The 18,126-nt window shown below is 42.4% G+C and overlaps 1 protein-coding gene and 1 long non-coding RNA gene across 3 annotated transcripts in view; one reads left to right on the top strand and one right to left on the bottom strand.

The window, feature by feature from the left end:
* LOC116551305 overlaps window positions 1–18,126 on the top strand; it is an 81,101-nt gene that overhangs the window by 16,548 nt on the left and 46,427 nt on the right. The window lies entirely within an intron of this gene.
* On the bottom strand, window positions 4,074–13,331 carry ACOD1 (aconitate decarboxylase 1). The gene is made up of 5 exons (XM_032277401.1): window positions 12,997–13,331; window positions 9,234–9,395; window positions 8,178–8,267; window positions 6,355–6,560; window positions 4,074–5,169 (listed from the first exon to the last, which is right to left on the bottom strand). The coding sequence occupies exons 1-5, from the start codon at window positions 13,006–13,008 to the stop codon at window positions 4,176–4,178; spliced, it is 1,464 nt and encodes a 487-aa protein (XP_032133292.1). The 5' UTR covers window positions 13,009–13,331; the 3' UTR covers window positions 4,074–4,175.

Below are 18,126 nucleotides of genomic sequence, written 5' to 3'. Positions count from 1 at the left end.
CTAGCATTCCATGCTTCTGCTAGATGGGCATTGGGCTGTTTTAAAGTTTTTATTGAACCTCTGGGTTGGCTCCTTCATAGGTGCCAACTGTAACTGGAATTGGTTGACTTGTTTGTAATAACCACACAAGAAGCCATGATAACTCTTTAAGTGAGATGGTAATATCTGAATGTTTAATTCTGCATTTACAACTGTACGGGGAGACTAAACTAATTTTAGTTATTTTTGGAAGGTGTTTATTCTGTTCTTTATGATTCCAATAAAGCTATGACCCTCCACCCCCCTCCTTTTTTTGGAAACAGGGTCTTGCTCTGTTGCCCAGGCTGGAGTGCAGTGGTGAGATCTCAGCTTACTGCAATCTCTGCCTCCCAGTCTCAAACAATTCTCCCACCTCAGTCTCCCAAGTAAGCTGGGGTTGCAGGTGCACACCACCATGCTTGGCTAATTTTTTACTTTTTGGTAGAAACAGCTTCTCCCTATATTGCACAGGCTGTTCTTGAACGCCTGGGCTAAGCAATTCTCCTGCAATGGCTTCCCAAAATGCTGGGATTACAGGCGTGAGCCACCATTCCCAGCTGAACCATGGTACTTTAAAAAAGTTACCATGTATCATAAATTCCTTTGATGTGCTATACAGCAGCAAACTACTGGACACCTAGGGTTTAAGCAAGAGCCTGGGTAGTTGCCTATGATATACTTAACTGCTTTGGATGTGTTTTGAATTATTACTTTCTGTGAACTATTACTGTGCTATTTTCTTTTTTTATTTATGGTCAGAGAACAGAGGATGAGTAATTTTACTAATGAATGATTTTTTAAAAATAATTGAAGTATTGCAGGTAGATTTTGTGTTGGGACAAGAGATTGCACAGACACGTACAACTCTGCTGGAATGAAAAGCAGCACATTTTGTCATAACTTTGCCCCTTTGCCCTCTACCTTGGTTCTCTATCGCTTTGCTCTGTGCAGGGAAGTCTTGCTAGAATCAACAAGAAAGCTACATTTGTACAGTGCCACTGGTCTTTTGCAGTCAGAGGTTATATCATGGCCCAGAAAGAACTGGAAGCTTTTAATTCCATTAAAGGGAGGCTCACATCCTTTGGACTCTTCTGGTCCCTGAACCTAACTCAGCCACCAGAAGCTTACATTTCTACCAGGGGAGGAACAAAGCAAGCAGAGGCTGCCCAGAACAGGCACAGAGCACTTTCTTCATCTTATTTAATTATTTTGTTTATTGTCTTTCTACTTATAATAGATTGTAAGCTCATGAGAATAGGAGGTTCTGCCTATTTTGTTCATTGCTCTGTTACCTGCACTAAGAATATCCCCTGGCAGATAGTAAGCCCTCAATACACACATGCTAATTGAGCCCATCATTTACCCAGCATCTCCCAAAGAGGTTTCTTTACACAAACTATCACAGTACTTATGGTGGTCCCTGGGGCCTATCACAGGGGATTTATCTGACTGTGACCTGCTTTTTAGATAAAGCCTTCTAAGTAAAGTTGTTATAAAATATAATTTATAAAAATTCCTTTAAATCTCACATGTTCTCATTATAAGCAGTTGGGTTAAAATTATCACAGATCTTCATTAGAGAAATTCAAACCAAAACCACAATGAGATACCATCTCACACCAGTCAGGATGGCTGTTACTAAAAAGTCAGCAAATAACAGATGCCGGCAAGGCTGTGGAGAAAAACGAACACTTATACACTGTTGGTGGGAGTGTAAATTAGTTCAACCATTGTGGAAGACAGTGTGGCAATTCCTCAAGGACCTAAAGATGGACATACCATTTGATTCAGCAATCCTACTGGGTATATACCCAAAGGAATATAAATCATTCTGTTGTAAAGACATATGCACATATATGTTCATTGCAATACTACTCACAATAGCAAAGACATAAAATAAACCTAAATGCCTATCAATGATAGACTGGATAAAGAAAATATGGTACATATACACTATGGAATACTATTCAGCCATAAAAAAGAATGAGAACTCTTTTGCCTGCCGCCATGTAAAACATCCCTTTGCTCTTCCTTCATCTTCTGCCATGATTGTGAGGCCTCCCCAGCCATGTGAAACTAAGTAGCAGCAATTGGAGGCTTCCATTGAAAAGAACTATAACAACATGCAAATCCTGCACCAGGAACTAAAGTATCCAGGTTCTGTCATTAGAACTGATTGGGTGGCTGGCATGACCCATGGAGAGAAAGGAAGAGCAGTGTGGTATGGTGGCCCACCTGAGAGCCACATGGGGCAGGGGAGTCCCCACACTCCAGCCAAGGGAGGTGGTGAGTGAGTGTGCTACCTAGCATGGGAAACTGTGCTTTTTCCATAGAACCGTACCACCCATGGATCAGAAGATCCTACTTGTGAGCCCACTCCACTGGGGTCTAGGGTCCCAGCCAACGAGCTGCGCAGATTCTCAACAGCCACTCAGCTAGAATCTGCTTAAGTCTGCCAACTTCCTGACTGAGGAGTGGCCAGCACCACAGCTGTGGCTGCCTGCTGTCTAAGCCATTTGAGCTCCTTGGGGGAGGGGCAGCAGACAACACTGGGACTGCTGGCTGCCTAACACACTAAGCTCCCAGAGTGAGGGAAGGATGGTAGCTATCACTGTAGCTCCAGGCCACGCTTTTCCCCTGCTGAAGCCAGGGAGGCTGGACGGGTTGGTCCCAAAAGGTGTTCCCCACAGTCCAATACACCAGCTGTGACAGGCTGCAGCCATAGTGCCTCTTCAGGCCTGACCTTGACCCATCCCTTCTCAATGGGTGGAGCCTCCCTGTAGGAACTCCAATAACTCCAGCCAGGGACTCAGGGATAGAACTCTGCTCTCCCTGTGCCTGAGCCCATAGTGGGAGGGGTACCCATAGTCTCCGTGGACTAGCAGACTTAGTCTTTCTTCCTGCTACTTCTGAGGAATCTGGGTAGCCCAAACAAGTGGGTTTCCCCCACAGAAAAGCACACCCCCTCTACCAAGGGACAGTCAAAGTGATTTGTTAAACAGGTCCTGCTCCCTGTACCACCCAACTGGGTGAGACCCTCCAACGGGGGTTGTTAGACACCCTATACAGGAACGTTCCTACTGGCATCAGATCAGTGCCCCTTGAGGTCAGAGATCCCAGAGGAGGGAGCAAGCACCTGTCTTTGCTATTCTCCAGCCTTCTCACCTTGAGTAACATCTTCAGGTGCAGGAACGAACCAGATAAATGGGGCGTGAAGTGAACCCCCAGCAAACTGCAGCAGTCCTGCAGAAGAGGAACCTGACCATTGAAAGAAAAACAAACAGGAAACAGTAACAACATCATCAACAAAAAAAGTCCCCACAAAAGCCTCATCCAAGGGTCAAAAGCCTCAAAGATTGAAACTCTTGAAGAGTTTCTCAAGAGAGAAACTCACTCAAGAGAGAAAGAATCAATGAAAAACACTGAAAACTCAAAAGGCCAAAGTGCCTCTTTTCCTCCAAATGATTCCAGCACCTCTCCAGCAAGGGCGCATAACTGAACAGAGGATGAGATGGATGAATCGACAGAAGTAGGCATCAGAAGATGGATAATAACAAACTCTGCTGAGCTAAAGGGGCACGTTCTAAACCCAATGCAAAGAAACCAAGAACCTTGATAAAAGGTTACAGGAGCTGCTAACTAGAATAACCAGTTTAGAGAGGAACATAAATGACCTGATGGAGCTGAAAACACAGCATGAAAACTTCATAAAACATACACAAATATCAATAGAATTGACCAAGATAAAGAAAGGATATGAGAGTTTGAAGACCATTTTGCTGAAATAAGGCACACAGACAAGATTAGAGAAAAAAGAATGAAAAGGAACAACAACAACAAAAAACCTTTGAGAAATATGGGACTATGAAAAAAGACCAAACCTATAATTGACTGGAGTACCTGAAGGAGATGGGGAGAATGGAACCAACTTGAAAAACACACTTCAGGATATTATCCAGGAAAACTTCCCCAACCTAGCAAGACAGGCCAACATTCAAATTCAGGAAACACAGAAAACACCACTAAGATACTCCATGAGTAGATCAACCCCAAGACACGTAATCATCAGATTCTCCAAGGTTGAAATGAAGGAAAAAATGTTAAGGGCAGTCAGAGAGAAAGGCCAGGTCATTGAATCTCCCCAAATGCAAAGTCATTTAGATGTTGGTAAGTCTCAGAAGAAATTGTGTGTTGGAATTATTACATGCTGGAGAGTTTGAAGCCACCTCTGGTGGAGAGGGTCCTTTGAGAAGTGTAGTCAACACAGAGCAGTCTTCTAGGTCTTCTAGATTTTTGACTACCTTTATAAGGCTCTCCACTGTGTCACAGGACAGCTTCCTGGAGGCATTGGCTCTGAACTTTTCCTCTAGGTCCTCCTGGCTCAGTGGTTTTCTCCAGTGCCCATAGAAGGTGTCAGAGCGATCTGTGAAGGTGGCTCCATCCTTGAGGGTGACACTTATTTCACAGTACAGTGTGTTGAAGCTTGGCAAATTGTCCTGAGGGTACTCCAGCTCCACCTTACTGAGCAGCTCTCTCACCTGTGGCCTGTTGATCTGGCATTCATGGAATGAGGGGACAGTGATGCCACCATCAAGCAGCATGGCACAGGCTATGTACTGGAATGAATGACGGGCTTCATGCTCCGAGTCTGGAGAGGGCCTATTTACGTACTGGACGTTTGGAATCCTGAGCACAATCCTCTTAATGTGGTCAATTGGAAGCAGAGTTTTCTCTGCTACAAGGCGCTTTCTTACACATGCAGCTGCATCTGCCACCCAGTGGGTAGATAAATGCGCAGGAAAACGCTTAAAGGCCACATCCTGCTGGTCCAGCAGCCAACTGTAGGAATGTAGGTTTGGAAGGACTTTTGGGGAATAGTTGGCATAAAAGGCCCCAAGTCCTGCCTCCAAGTCCAAGATCTGCTTGTTTCCTTGGAGACCCAGCATTGCCAGAAAAGCAGCTTCTATCCCATGCTTGGCAGCATTGCCAATGTGGAGGGGCTTGGTTTGAGTGGCAGCATTTGCCATGGGCGCCCCAGCATGGGAAACAGCAATGGCCAGGGCTTCTTGGCACTTTGTCAAGCTAAGTCCTAAAAACTTGGACGCAGCAGCAGCACTACCCAACGTTCCCACCACAGAAGGGGGATGGAATCTGAAAAGCAAAGAAGCAGAATTGGAGGTTTACAAACCTTAACCACCAGGAGGCAGGATAGTGTAGTCATCAAGAGCATCAGTAATGGAGTCACACTGCTGGGTTCAAATCTCATCTCCGCTACTTTATTAGCTGTGTGATCTGGGGAAAGTTATTCAACTTCTCTGTAGATTTTTTTCTTACACAATATGGTGATAGGCCAGGTGCGACGGCTCATGCCTGTAATCCCAGCACTTTGGGAGGCCAAGGTGGGAGTGGCATCTGAGATCAGGAGTTCGAGACTAGCCTGGCCAACATGGCGAAACCCAGACTCTACTAAAAATACAAAAATTAGCTGGGTGTGGTGGCAGGTGCCTATCGTCCCAGCTACTTGGGAGGTTGAGGCAGGAGAATCTCTTGAACCTGGGAGGCAGAGACTGCAGTGAGCTGAGATCACGCCACTGCACTCCAGCTCGGATGACAGGAGACTCTGTCTCCAAAAATAAATAAATAAATAAAACATAAAATGGTGATAATAATAACATCTACCTCTTAGGGTTTTAGGAGTTTTGAATAAATTAACATATTTACAATAGTGCCTAACACATAGTGAGTTCTTTATAAATGGTACCATTACAATTATTGGCAGAAAGGCAACAGCTACTGATTGCCGAAATCTTATGTAAGTAGCTGTGAGAGTTGTGGGCCTTGAAGAAACTGTGAAACGTCACCACCTAGTATTTCAATTTACTCCTCTCCTAGAAGGCTGGAGCAAGTGGCATGGAAATCTGAGACTGAGCCATATGATGTGGCTGACGTTTGACCATTTTTGATCTGCAGGATGAACAGTCAGGGTTAGGATATTCTGAGTGTTCTCAGTAGTCTGAGGGATGCTAGCCAGTCTCAGAGTAGATTCTGCTTTGAGGTTGGGATAAGGAATGCTCAGCACACTCATGAATGCCAGAATGACATGAGTCATCTTGTGATGAGAGGCCCAATGTATTTCATGGTTCTGGTTGCACTCCCGAAGTCACGTCTTTAAATGTGAATAGAGGGTTTCATATGTGACCAGTGAATTGACTTATCTACCTGCACTAATGTTAACATCTGCTGAGCTGGCCTCTAAGTCAGAAAGCTCTACAGAGATAATGATTGACAGATGAAGGAGATGTGACTGCCTTTTGATGGGGCAAATTCTCTCCATACCTTTTTGGTATGTCATTGGCTTCCTTGGCAAAATGCAGTAATCGGCCTTGCACTTCAATACCAACATTGAAAGCCAGCAGCAGGTCAAGGCCAGAAAACTTCGGACTTCTTGGGAGAGCTTCTGCTAAAGCTGTGAGGACAGGAAGGACAGCCCCAGAAGGGTGGGTGGCAGGGTGCCACGTGTCATCAAAATCCATGGAGTGTATCTATGTAAAGAGACACAGCAACAAAAAACCGTACGTTTTCCCTTGATGCAATGGCTTTTGGATCACTAAGGACTTGGTTTAGTAATAACCTTGTTTTATGTGAGATTGTTTTGATTCTCTGGAAAGAAAATCTGAGAACTGACTGTGGTTTTCTTTTTTTTTTTTTTTTTTTTCCGAGACAGAGTCTTGCTCTGTCACTCAGCCTGGAGTGCAGTGGTACAATCTCAGCTCACTGCAATCTCTGCCTCCCAGGTCCAAGCAATTCTCCTGCCTTAGCCTCCCTAGTAGCTGGGATTATAGGCACCTGCCACCATGCCTGGCTAATTTTTGTCTTTTTAGTAGAGATGGGGTTTCGCCATGTTGGCCAGGCTGGTCTTGAACTCCTGACCTCCTGATCTGCCTGCCTCGGCCTCCCAAAGTGCTAGGATTACAAGCATGAACCACTTCACCTGCCCTGGGTATGATTTGTAATCACAAGACCAGGCCCTGAGAAATGCTTTTCCTCTGCCAGAGGAGGGCAGGACCTTGGAGAGCAGTTTGTGAGCCTCTAGGAGCTTGGGTCTTGACCTGGTAGCGTGAGCACCCTCTGCCATGGCCCCTGGAAGGATCTATATTCCCCTTTAAAAACAAAGCTGCAGAATCAGGTGGCTGGCAATTTCTTGCTCCTCCACTCTTTAAATAAGTTGCACTGAAAGTTTAATGCCGCTTATTCCATATGAGGCCATATATTTTTGTACCTTTTTCTTATGAACTAATTTCAAATTTTTAGGGAATTTGTAAGAATAGCACAAGAACTCTCGAACTTAGATTAACTTTTCAGCTATATTTTAAAAATTATTATTTTCTGCTTTAAGATTTCATTCCTCTTTATCCTAGCCATTTTCTTTTTTCCTTATATTAAAATAGCAATAACCAGAAGTTCATTTAAAAATAGATTTTTATATCTATTTGCTGTCACTGGTGCATTTCCCACTGCTTTCAGGACATTACTTTGGAACACACCATTGGCTTTAACTTTCAATATCCTGAGCTATTGTCCCTATAAATCATAAAAATATCTCAAAAACCCCAACATGTCTATTTCCAAATTACATCTTGTAAAATACTTCCCCTGACACACAGAAAAAGCATAAAAATAATCTGTCAGATGAGAAGTACTGATTTTTTGGTTCAGAAAATACAGACACTATATGGCCATTGTTCCTTTCTCAATAACTGTCTGTTAAACAGATGAATGAATGAATAAATAAAGAGCACATTACTGGAGAGAAACTGGCCCCACAACATGAAAACTGAGAAGAAATTGGAACTGGATATTTGGTTTTATATTTTTTGCTATTTATATTCAAGATTTTGAATTGGGATACCTTAGGGTGTTTTTATCTAAATCCTTCCATCTTCTTTCTTCTACTACACAATCTGTTTGAAAAACATCAATTTACTGTAAAAACATGAAAACTGAATTACTACCCAGGAGAGAAGGTAAGCCACTTTACCTCTCTGACTTTCAATTCTTTCATCTGTAAAATATAGAATTGGGGTAATTACTGAGATATTCCCTGACTCGAAAATTATTATGATTATCTAGTAGTTGAAAAGACGTGTAAACCTCCTTACAGCCACACCGTTCACAAAAGCAGCATATGTGGGTGGGAGCCTGATGTCTGGCCGACCCCAAACAGTGCTGGATATGTTGCAACTGTAGATCTGGAACAAAAGCAAATCAACCAGTGATAGTGTGAATACAACATACCAAGTCACCATTTCAAGAGTTATTCTTCATCTCTGGACGTATTATGCGTAGTTCTTACTTGAACCCTTGTCACAGATAGAAGCCCTAGTCATTGAATTCCTCTCATCTTTGTAGAATACACAACTTTCCCCTATAAAAGGTGGAGGGGATGCTGTTGCTTGATCCCAGATCATGATCCAGAAGTGCTCCAGGGAAGCACATCTGAAGTTACTCTTATTTACTCCTTGGGGTAAATGCCAGAGAAGATGGACTAACCATCTATATCAAATACACCCTAGGGAGAGCAGGAGCCCTCATGTACATGCCCACTTTCTGGTCAGAGTACTTGACCAGGCTTTTCTCCAGAGAATAATAATAATGAACTGTGAGATATTACTGGTATATGGGTTTTTTGTTTATTTATTGGTTTGTTTTTGAGACCGGGTCTGGCTCTCTTGCCTCAGCTGGAGTGCAGTGGCATGATCTTGACTTACTGCAGCCTCAACCTCTTGGGCTTAAGTGATCCTCTCACCCTCAGCCTCCCAGATAGCTGGGACTGTAGGCGTGCGCTGTCATACCTGGCTAATTTGTGTGTGTGTGTGTGTGTATGTGTTTTTTTTTTTTTTTTTTTTTTTTTAAGAGATGGTGTTTTGCCATGCTGTCCAGGCTGGTCTCAAATTCCTGGGCTCAAGCAGTCTGCCTGCCTCAGCCTCTGGAAGTGCTGGGATTATAGGTGTGAGCCATCATGCCTGACTGTGTATGGTTTTAAGACAGTGACTTAGTAAAGAATATGGATTAATATTAAATCTCAGATAATGAAACATAGAAAATTATATAGAACAGTGCTACATACATCAAGTGCTGTCTATAAAACTTAGAGTAAATGTAACACAAATGTATGCACTGGGTTTTGTCTCTAAAGTTGACTTTGAGCTTCTTACCTTGCTATATTGGCTGGCTGTGTGAAACACTTCTGTACTGGTTCCCAAGAACCCAGCACCCAGAGTGTCTAGAATCATCCTCTTGCTCCTCTGAATAGCACGATCTGTCAGGTGTCCCGCTTTCAAGCCGTGGATTGTTTTGGCGAAGCTTTCTGTGACAGACTTTAAATGGAAGAGTGTCAGGACAGGGCTACACCTCCCTCTGTACTTACACACTTCTGTTCTATAAGAGACCTTGGGGCACTTTTGTGTAAAGAGTTTTGCTCCACTAGAAGAAACCCAGTTGATCCAATTTAGTTTAATTTCTAAAAAAATGATGTGTACTAAGCACCTACTATGCATGAGGCAGCACAGCAGCCAGTTTCTGTCCTCAGTTAAGTTGAGGGGCAGGATGGCAAGCACAGGATATGGCACTGTGTGATGGGTGGTAGTGGAGGGAAGCACAGGGAGTTGTGGGGGGAGGATGGGAGGGACACTTCATCTGTGTAATAGGGATTTCTCCCAGTGCAGTGCACTCAGCTGCTATTGTGAGATACGTGCCAGGCACTGTGCTGAATATCTCAAATACATTACCCACTTAGTACCCACAGGTCTCTAGATAGTTATTTTTGCGGGTGAGGAGACTAAGACCTAGAAAACTCAAGTCACTAATGTTCACAGCTTTTAAATGGTGGAATCTGAACATAAACCCCTATGGGTCTAACTCTGCAATCAGTGCATCTAGCTATCAAGTACAAAATGGTCTGATGAGCATGTACCTCACAACACCTTGGATTCTTGCTGAAAATGAAAATTTCTGGTCCCCAGTCTAGATCACCAAAATTAGACACTTCCCAGAAATAGACCCTCTGGAAGCATAGCGCAGGATTCTGTTTTCATTAGGATCCCTAAGACGTTCTTAAGTGCTCTGGTCCTCTTATGTGCAATATGGCACTCTCTCCAATGTGACTACTGAGCATTTGAAATGCAGCAAATTGAGATGTGTCATAAGAGTAAAATAAAGACTGAATTTTGAAGGTTTATTAGAAAAAAAGAATATAAAGCACCTCAATAATTTAAAAATATTGATTACATGCTGAATCAATATTCAATACATTGACCAAGTGCAGTGGCTCTTGCCTGTAATCCCAGCGCTTTGGGAGGCTGAGGTGGATGAATCACTTGAGGTCAGCAGTTCAAGACCAGCTTGGCCAATGTGGTGAAACCCCGTCTCTACTAAAAATACAAAAGTTACCTGGGTGTGGTGGTGGGCACGTGTAATCTCAGCTACTTGGAAGGCTGGGTGGGAGAATCACTTGACCTGGGAGGCTGAGGTTGCAGTGAGCCAAGATTGCACCACTGCACTCCAGCTTGAGCAACAGAGTGAGACTCCTTCTTAATAAAAAAGTTCAATATATTGATATCAACATATGAATAACATGTGGGATATGGTGTAAATAAAACATGTTATTAATGTATCAGTTTCTTCTAAACATTTTCTAACATTTAAAATACTAGAAAATTTTAAATTACACATGTGACCTGAGAACCACTGCCTGCTCTTTGCTGTTGGCGGAGACATTGATACTTGATCTCGTTGTGAAAACTTAAGCGTGGTCATCAGATAATGGTGCAGGGTGATGTAATGGGAGGGTAAAGGTAGAAGTAGAAGTGAGGGCCAAGGCTGGGAGGTGTGAGAGAGTGGAAGGAGTCTGCCTCCCTTCAGCTACAGAATTGCATGCAGGAGACAAAGGTGAGAGGGAGAGTGGATTTGCAGCTTATGATCCAATGATGAATATTATGTCATGCTCAAGACTGTGATGTCAGTGGGGAGCCAAAGTGCTGTCTTTAGAAAAGTAGAGATATGGTCAGAACTGATGTTTTGGAAAGATTTCTGTAGGCAATTGTGTAGAGTATGGATTGAAGAGGGCTAGACAGGGTCAGTGAAAAGACTGCTACAGTAGCCCAGGCTCTGGATGGGAAATGGCAGCGCCATTGGCCAAGAGAGAAAACACAGGAAGAGGAGCAGGCTTCAGAGCAATGGTGATGGCTCAGTGTGAACTTGTTGAATATGAAGTATCTGTGGTCATCTCACTGGAGAAGATCATTCTACTTCTACCCATAAGCCAGATAAGAAAAATGTGCAAGATTATTTGTATTTCATAAGCAGTGGAATACTCTACAATTCCTTTAAAATTCAAATTCTTCAATACGTAGATATTACATATTTTGTTTTCTACACATTTTCACAAGAGAGCATCCTTACGTAGAGTCAAAAACATCCACTCTTAAGCCAGGTTTCACTGTCTGCCCACCACCTAGTGAATATTGAATTGCTTCCCTTTCTTGCTCTGGTTACTACATCATTGCACAACTTAATTTGTCTCTCTCAACATCAGATACCTCATTTTTAAATCTTAGCTGTAGGGTGAGGGTTTATTGGATTAGGGGACTTGGGGTGTCTGGGGTTCTCTGATACTGAGCTCAGTGCCAGGACAGAGCTACAGAGATGGAAGCCATGCCTAGCTAAATGTCCTTCACCATGGCCACCAACTAGTCCCATTTATAGAGTCTCAAGTCAGATTTACCAAGTCGAGGAGCACTTGCCATTTTCAAAAGGGTGGGCTACTTTTTATGTCTCTGAGGGTTTTAATAGAAAGGCAGGGGGTAGGGTTTGGGGTGGGGGAGAGCAGGAGAGCAGACGGCTGGGAGAGAGAAAGGGTGCTGGCACAAAGTTTTCAGATCAGGGTGGAAGGATAACAGTAATGTTGGCTTTCATGCTGCTAGAAATTTGAGTTGAAATATTTTTAGGGGCAGAGGGAGAGAGGAAGACAGGATTAAAACTTATGAGCTTTGAATATTGATTGGATCCCTGACTCCAAGCAAAATGACCTCTTTTAAACCTCTCTTCCCACCCCTATAAGTCCCGCAGTTGGGGGCATGTAGTGATTGATCATTTATCTCTTCAGGGCGAGATCTGACCCAGGGGTATCTTATGGGGGAATGTGAGACCAGGGAGCAGGTGGGAGGTGGGGTGGTGACATGGATCCCTGGAGATAATTGCACCGTCCATCCATATCAAACCATGCTGCTGGTGATACAGGAAGCTGGAGCCCTAGAATCCTCTGGAAGCCATGAACGGCACACCGTATGCCAAAGAACACATGGCTGTCCCTGACCAATGAAGGAATAAAACATGAGGGAAATTAAACGCATAGTTGCTCAGCTGTCAGTGGGCCTTGTGTTCATCTCTTTCTAAAATATCTTTCTGATCTGCTTGACCATCTCATGGCATTTGTATCACTTTTTAAATACAGTGATTATTAATGTATAAGTTAAGGCATAACATAAAAACCATTGAACAAATCAATTTCACAAGTTCTTACTGTGAGTCTAGCACTGTTGTAAGCTCTCAAGAATGCCAAGTGAACACGTGATGGTTCCTGCCTCAAACAACTTATCTTCTACAGAAGGTGGTGATAGTAAATAGATAACCAGAAACACAATCTGGCAGTGTCATAATGGGCACATATAAAACTAGGTAGTCAAAATTCAATGAAATTGTCACGATTTATCTCCTCCCTAACTTTATACAATAGAATCATTTATCTCATTTGTAAAACACTGATGAAAGCCACCATGCCGTTAATTAGGTAGCCCACAGGTTATTAAGAAAAAGCAGAAGCAGGTAATTCTTAAAAGGAGAGGGCAACTGAAGAAATTGAGGAAGGAAGAAGTCAGCTAGAAAAGCAATTTAAGTAAGCCACATAAAATACTACAATACCTTGAGCACCATTTTGTTGTAAAGAGGAGGTTCAGTTCAGGAGGAGTGAACCAGAGGAGTAATTTGTTTGCTGGATGTCTGACTGCCTTTATACCCTTCACTCCTCTTAAACCCATTTCCTTTCATTTGTTCTAACTCTAGAATTTCTATCATTTCAACACCTCCTGACTAGACTCACTTTAACTTCCTCTTTAATGAATTGTTTGACTCTTCAGTGGATGAATAATTCAATGAGGCTAAAACATACAGTAATCATGATCATATGATTCCTCACAGGCATCAGAAAAAGTAAATTTATGGTAAAACTAGGATTCCCTTTTGTGCCTAGATAGCTTATGTCAATATCAGAAGAATATTCACACTCTTTTAACTAGGTATTCCACTTCTCAAAATTTATCCTAAGGAAATAAACATGGATGTATGGAAAATTTTAGGGAAAAAATTCCACATGCACACAACAAAACACCCTTGCTTATAACATCAAAAATTGGAAACAATGCTGGGTGTATTGGCTCATATCTATAATCCCAGTGCTTTGGGAGGCCAAGGTGGGAAGATTACTTAAGGCCAGGAGTTTCAGACCAGTCTGGGCAGCAAAACAAGACCTTGCCTCTACAAAAAAATAAAATAAAAACCAGCCAGGTGCGGTGACACATGCCTGTAGTCATAACTACTTGGGAGGCTGAGACAGGAGGATCACTTGAGCCCAGGAGGTTGAGGCTGCAGTGAGCTATGATCACACCACTGCTACCCAGCTTGGGTGACAGAGTAAGACCCTCTCTCAAAAGAAAAGAAAAGAAAAGAAAACCATCAAATGTGCCCAAATATTGGATTGGTTAAGTAAAATGTGGCATGTGCAATATTTAAGGTGCTCCCATTTTCCCCTTCAACTTCACCCTGTTGGTCACCATTGTCTAGAGTCAAATGTGCCAGCCAGAAGTTTCTGGGAACTTGAGATTAAGAACCTGGAAGGGCATTGGGGGTTAATGACACTTTTTCCTAGCTTGTACCCTTGCTCCTTCCTAAACTGCTCTTTCCATATACACACATCTCTGGTTCTTGGTTCTCTGCCTGGTTTCTGAAATATAGTGCCTTCCTCCCTGCCATTCTGCTATTGCAGGAGTCTGCTTCAACACAGCTTGTCTAGGCCTCTTTGCCTATAATCAATTACTATGATATGCCTTACCCAGAATTAGCTCTGCTTCTCTGGGCAATTGCCACTTCCCTTGGACTTCCTAGTCCTGGCCAATTGGTTTGCACTTACAGTGGGTACAAAAAACAAGTGATTTCAAATCTGAGCCTGTTGTTCTAGATATGATGGCACAATTTGTCTTTGGAGAAGACTGCATTTCAATTATGGGGGAAATCTTCATGAGACTTGAGGTTCCATTTCAATCCTATTGACAGACAGTTTTGGGACAAAGCAGTTAAAATGCTCTGTGTAAAAATGCAAAAGCCCATCTTTCTTGTGGGCAGGAGATCTCTCTGAAAGATGAAGTTAGGTAATTGTGCCTGTGTTGGTTGAAGCCTGTAGAGAAAGAATGTTAGGGCTCTGGAGACAGGGCTAAGAGCAGGGTCAGTGGGAACCCCCATGGATTGGTTGAGGTTGTATGATGGCTATAGGCTAGGAGCTGCAGGGGGAGGTGACCAGCAGGAAACCCTGCATCAAAGGAAATAGGCAGACAGATTTAAAGAGCAATGAGATCAAATGTGTAATTTGAAGTTTATTTTCAGCATAAAAATTCCCCAATGGTATCCTTATATCTTTAGGAAAATTTGTTACGTATTACAACCTAATGTTAGCCATGTTTTGGGAAATGAAGGAAGAGGAAGTTGATCATGCATGAAATAGAAAGGGCTGGTCAGAGAAGCTCAGGGTACCAGTCAGAGGGAGAAGGGCCCAGCAGCAGTCAGGGGAATATAGGTACTTTTTGGTTATCCTAAGTAGTTCATGAAGAGTCAATGGAAGTTGGGTGTGATTGTACATACTTGGGTGTAGAGGAGAAGAATGCAGAAGGATGAGCACTTGGGGATGTTTGAAGTCTTCTAAGCCAACTTACCTCAAGTGGGTTTCCCAATCATGGTGTAGTGAGGAAACCCAGACCTAGCTTCTGTGTTGACATAGATGGTGGTTTTATGCATCAAGATACCACTTCAGATGATCTTTATTTTATTTTGGTGGGTTCCAAAACCAGCTTCCCTTAGAAGGGTGGATTCCTGTGTCAAAAGAACAAGATGAGTATTTTGGGACCATTGTGTAAGAACAATCACAGTATAAGATTCTGTGATTCTTTGCTGAATACTCTACATAAATTGATGTTTAGGGTAATTTTATTAAGTTGAAAGGAAAGACATCTAGTTTGATAAATACTTAAACCTATCTTAAGCATTAACCTAGTTGAGAATTCTGGAGTTTTCAGCTTAAATGTCTATGTTTATTCCATTTATATGCACACAATAATGTAGTAGATTCTTTTATTTCCAAAAACAACCTTCATGAAAGTTTTCACTAGTATTACTCCCAATTTAAATAAGAGAAAGTCAAGTTGAGAGTGAGGTTTGGAGTTGAGGCTCCTTGGATCACTGCTACTTGAAAGTAAAGAATAGATTGTGATGGGCTCTGCCATCTCACGTGTAAAGGCTTCCTAAAGGAATGATGAGATTTATCAGGTCCCTTGAACTTTAATGGAAGTTCCATCATTTAGTTTCTTTGTGCCTCTGGTTTTGCCACTATTGCATTCAGAAGAATTAGTTCAATTACTTGCTAGTTTAATTATTTACTTAGTATTTTTATGTAACTGTGATCAGCTCAAAGACTAAGACTCTTGGTAATCAGAGTCACTTTCCCTTAGTACATTGTATATTGTTAGGAACTCTTCACTCAGAAACAATTGATTTTCTGTTGCCTTTCACTTCTAAATCTAAATAGAAGCCAGAGCTATTGTTTTCAAATGCACATATTCTCTTTGATCGCTCACCTGGAGGAAGCAAGGTTGTGAGTCCTGTGGAGAGGCCCACATAGGGAGGAATGGAAGGCTCTTGTTAATCTTTCCATGGCAAGTCAAGTCTTCAGAGACTGCAGCCTGGCTGGCAGCTTGACTCCAACCTCATGAGAGGTCCCAAGCAAGAGTCACCCAGCTAAGCTGCTGCAGGATTCCTGACCCTTAGAAACTTGAAGCCTTGAGATAGTAAAGTTGTATTGTTTTAAAAGGATACATTTTGAGTTAGTATGTTACACAGCATATTAGCATTCTCCAGAGGAACAGAACCAATAGAATGTGTCTGTGGGGTGTGTGTGTGTGTGTGTGTGTGTGTGTGTGTGTGTGTCTGTGTGTGTGTGAATGCGTGTGTGTGTGCATGCATATTACAAGCAATCTGGAGACCAGTTGAGTGCCAGGTCATGTCTGAAGGCTTGAGAACCAGGAGAACCAATGATGTAGTTCTAGTCCAAATATGGCAGGCTTGAGACCCAGGAAAAGCAGATGTTTCAGTTTGACTCTAAAGAAAGGAAAAAACCCCTTGTGTCAGCTCAAAAACTGTGCGTGGGTGGAATTCCCTCTTATCCTGGAATGGGTCAGCTTTCTTGTTCTATTCAGGCCTTCAACTGATTGAATGAAGCCCATTCACATTAGGGAAGAAAAATCTGCTTTACTCAGTCTACTGATTTAAATGTTAGACTCATATAAAACATTCTCACTGAAACATCCAGAGTAATGTTGGACCAACTATCTGGGTACCATGTGACCCAGTTAAGTTGACACATAAAATTAACCATCACATATAGCAATAGATAGTTAATAAAGCCCCAAGCTGATAATATGACTTATAAGGGCCCTTATAGGATTGTGGTTATCTCTTTATGCTCATATCAAACTTAGCATCTGCCATTCACCACCAATTATGGGGACGTGATTTTTATTGCCGAAGGGAACTTTGTAGCAGTGATTCCCTCTTACTTCTCATGTCTTCTCTCCCTACCCTTCTACACTTTTCTTCTCCTTCACTCTACAACTTCCCTGTCCTTATCTTTCATCTAAGCCAGTGATCTTAACTGGGGATAAGTTTGTTCCCAGAGGACATTTGGCAATGTCTGGAGATATTTTGGTTGTCACCAAATTGTGCCATCTTGTGGGTACAGTCCAGGTATGTTGCTAAACATTCTACAATGTACAGCACAGTCCCAACAACAAAAGAATTACCAGGCCCAAAATGTTAATAAAACCAAAGTTGAGAAAACCCTGTCTAAAGGTTTACACATTTTTTACTTTAAGAAGTTACATCTAGGGTTGGGCTCATGCTTACAATCCCAGCATTTTGGGAGGCTAAGGCAGGAGAATCACTTGAGCCCAGGAGTTTGAGACCAGCCTGGGCAGCATAGTGAGACCCCATTGTGTCAAGCCAGGTGTCACTAATGCAGGCCTCCATAACAACTGTTTCAGCACTGACTGAATGGTTAAATATTAAAAGCTGATAGAGCCAGTGTCCTCATACAAAGGCTAGAATGTAACAAAAGCCCACCAAGAGTTGTGCCTAGGTCTTTCCCAGGTCTTAAAGCAAGACAAAATAACGAAGGAATTCTTAACAGGACCCTTGTAGAATTAAACAAGTTTTATTGTGAGTCTGAAGGAACTCCCCAGACCGCTACAAACAAACTTTACTGAGGACTAAAGGAACTCCCCAGACCTCCATGGTCTTGTCTCCATGAGACAAAATAAGGTTAATCACTCCAATACTTGAATGCATTTAGATTAAGTAAATTTACTGAGGCTCCAGAGGAAGATCTTCAGGACTCAGATCTTAGTTATAGATTAGAAGAAGTTAATCATGTATGTCTTCAGATGAATGCACACCTACACACAGACATATAGCTTAGAAGGTATACAAGCTCTGGAAAACTTTGTAAATTTGAGTTGGTCTGGTGATCATTTCTAGGCCTTCTCCCTGTAACTGGTTATAGAAATAAGAACATTTCTTCTTTCCCAGTTCATCTGCATCTCATTGTTGGGCCATGAGAATAAGCAGTCCAACCCTCAGGTTGGTCCAGGAACACAATCTCTACAAGGAAAAAAAAAAGAAGAAGAATGAGAAGGAGAAGGAGAAGGAGAAGGAGAAGGAGAAGGAGAAGGAGAA

Source organism: Sapajus apella, unplaced genomic scaffold, assembly GCF_009761245.1.
Source record: "Sapajus apella isolate SASKATOON/1434 unplaced genomic scaffold, GSC_monkey_1.0 scaffold9, whole genome shotgun sequence".
NCBI lineage: Eukaryota > Metazoa > Chordata > Mammalia > Primates > Cebidae > Sapajus > Sapajus apella.
Note: the sequence above shows the minus strand (reverse complement) of the source record. Positions and strands in the feature narration are given on the sequence as shown.

Coding starts and splice junctions, on each gene's coding strand:
- ACOD1 (XM_032277401.1), bottom strand. Junction 8,268..9,233: donor CAGCCAGCCAATATAGCAAG/GTAAGAAGCTCA, acceptor CTTTTGTTCCAG/ATCTACAGTTGCAACATATC. Junction 5,170..6,354: donor GCCAATGACATACCAAAAAG/GTATGGAGAGAA, acceptor TTTGCTTTTCAG/ATTCCATCCCCCTTCTGTGG.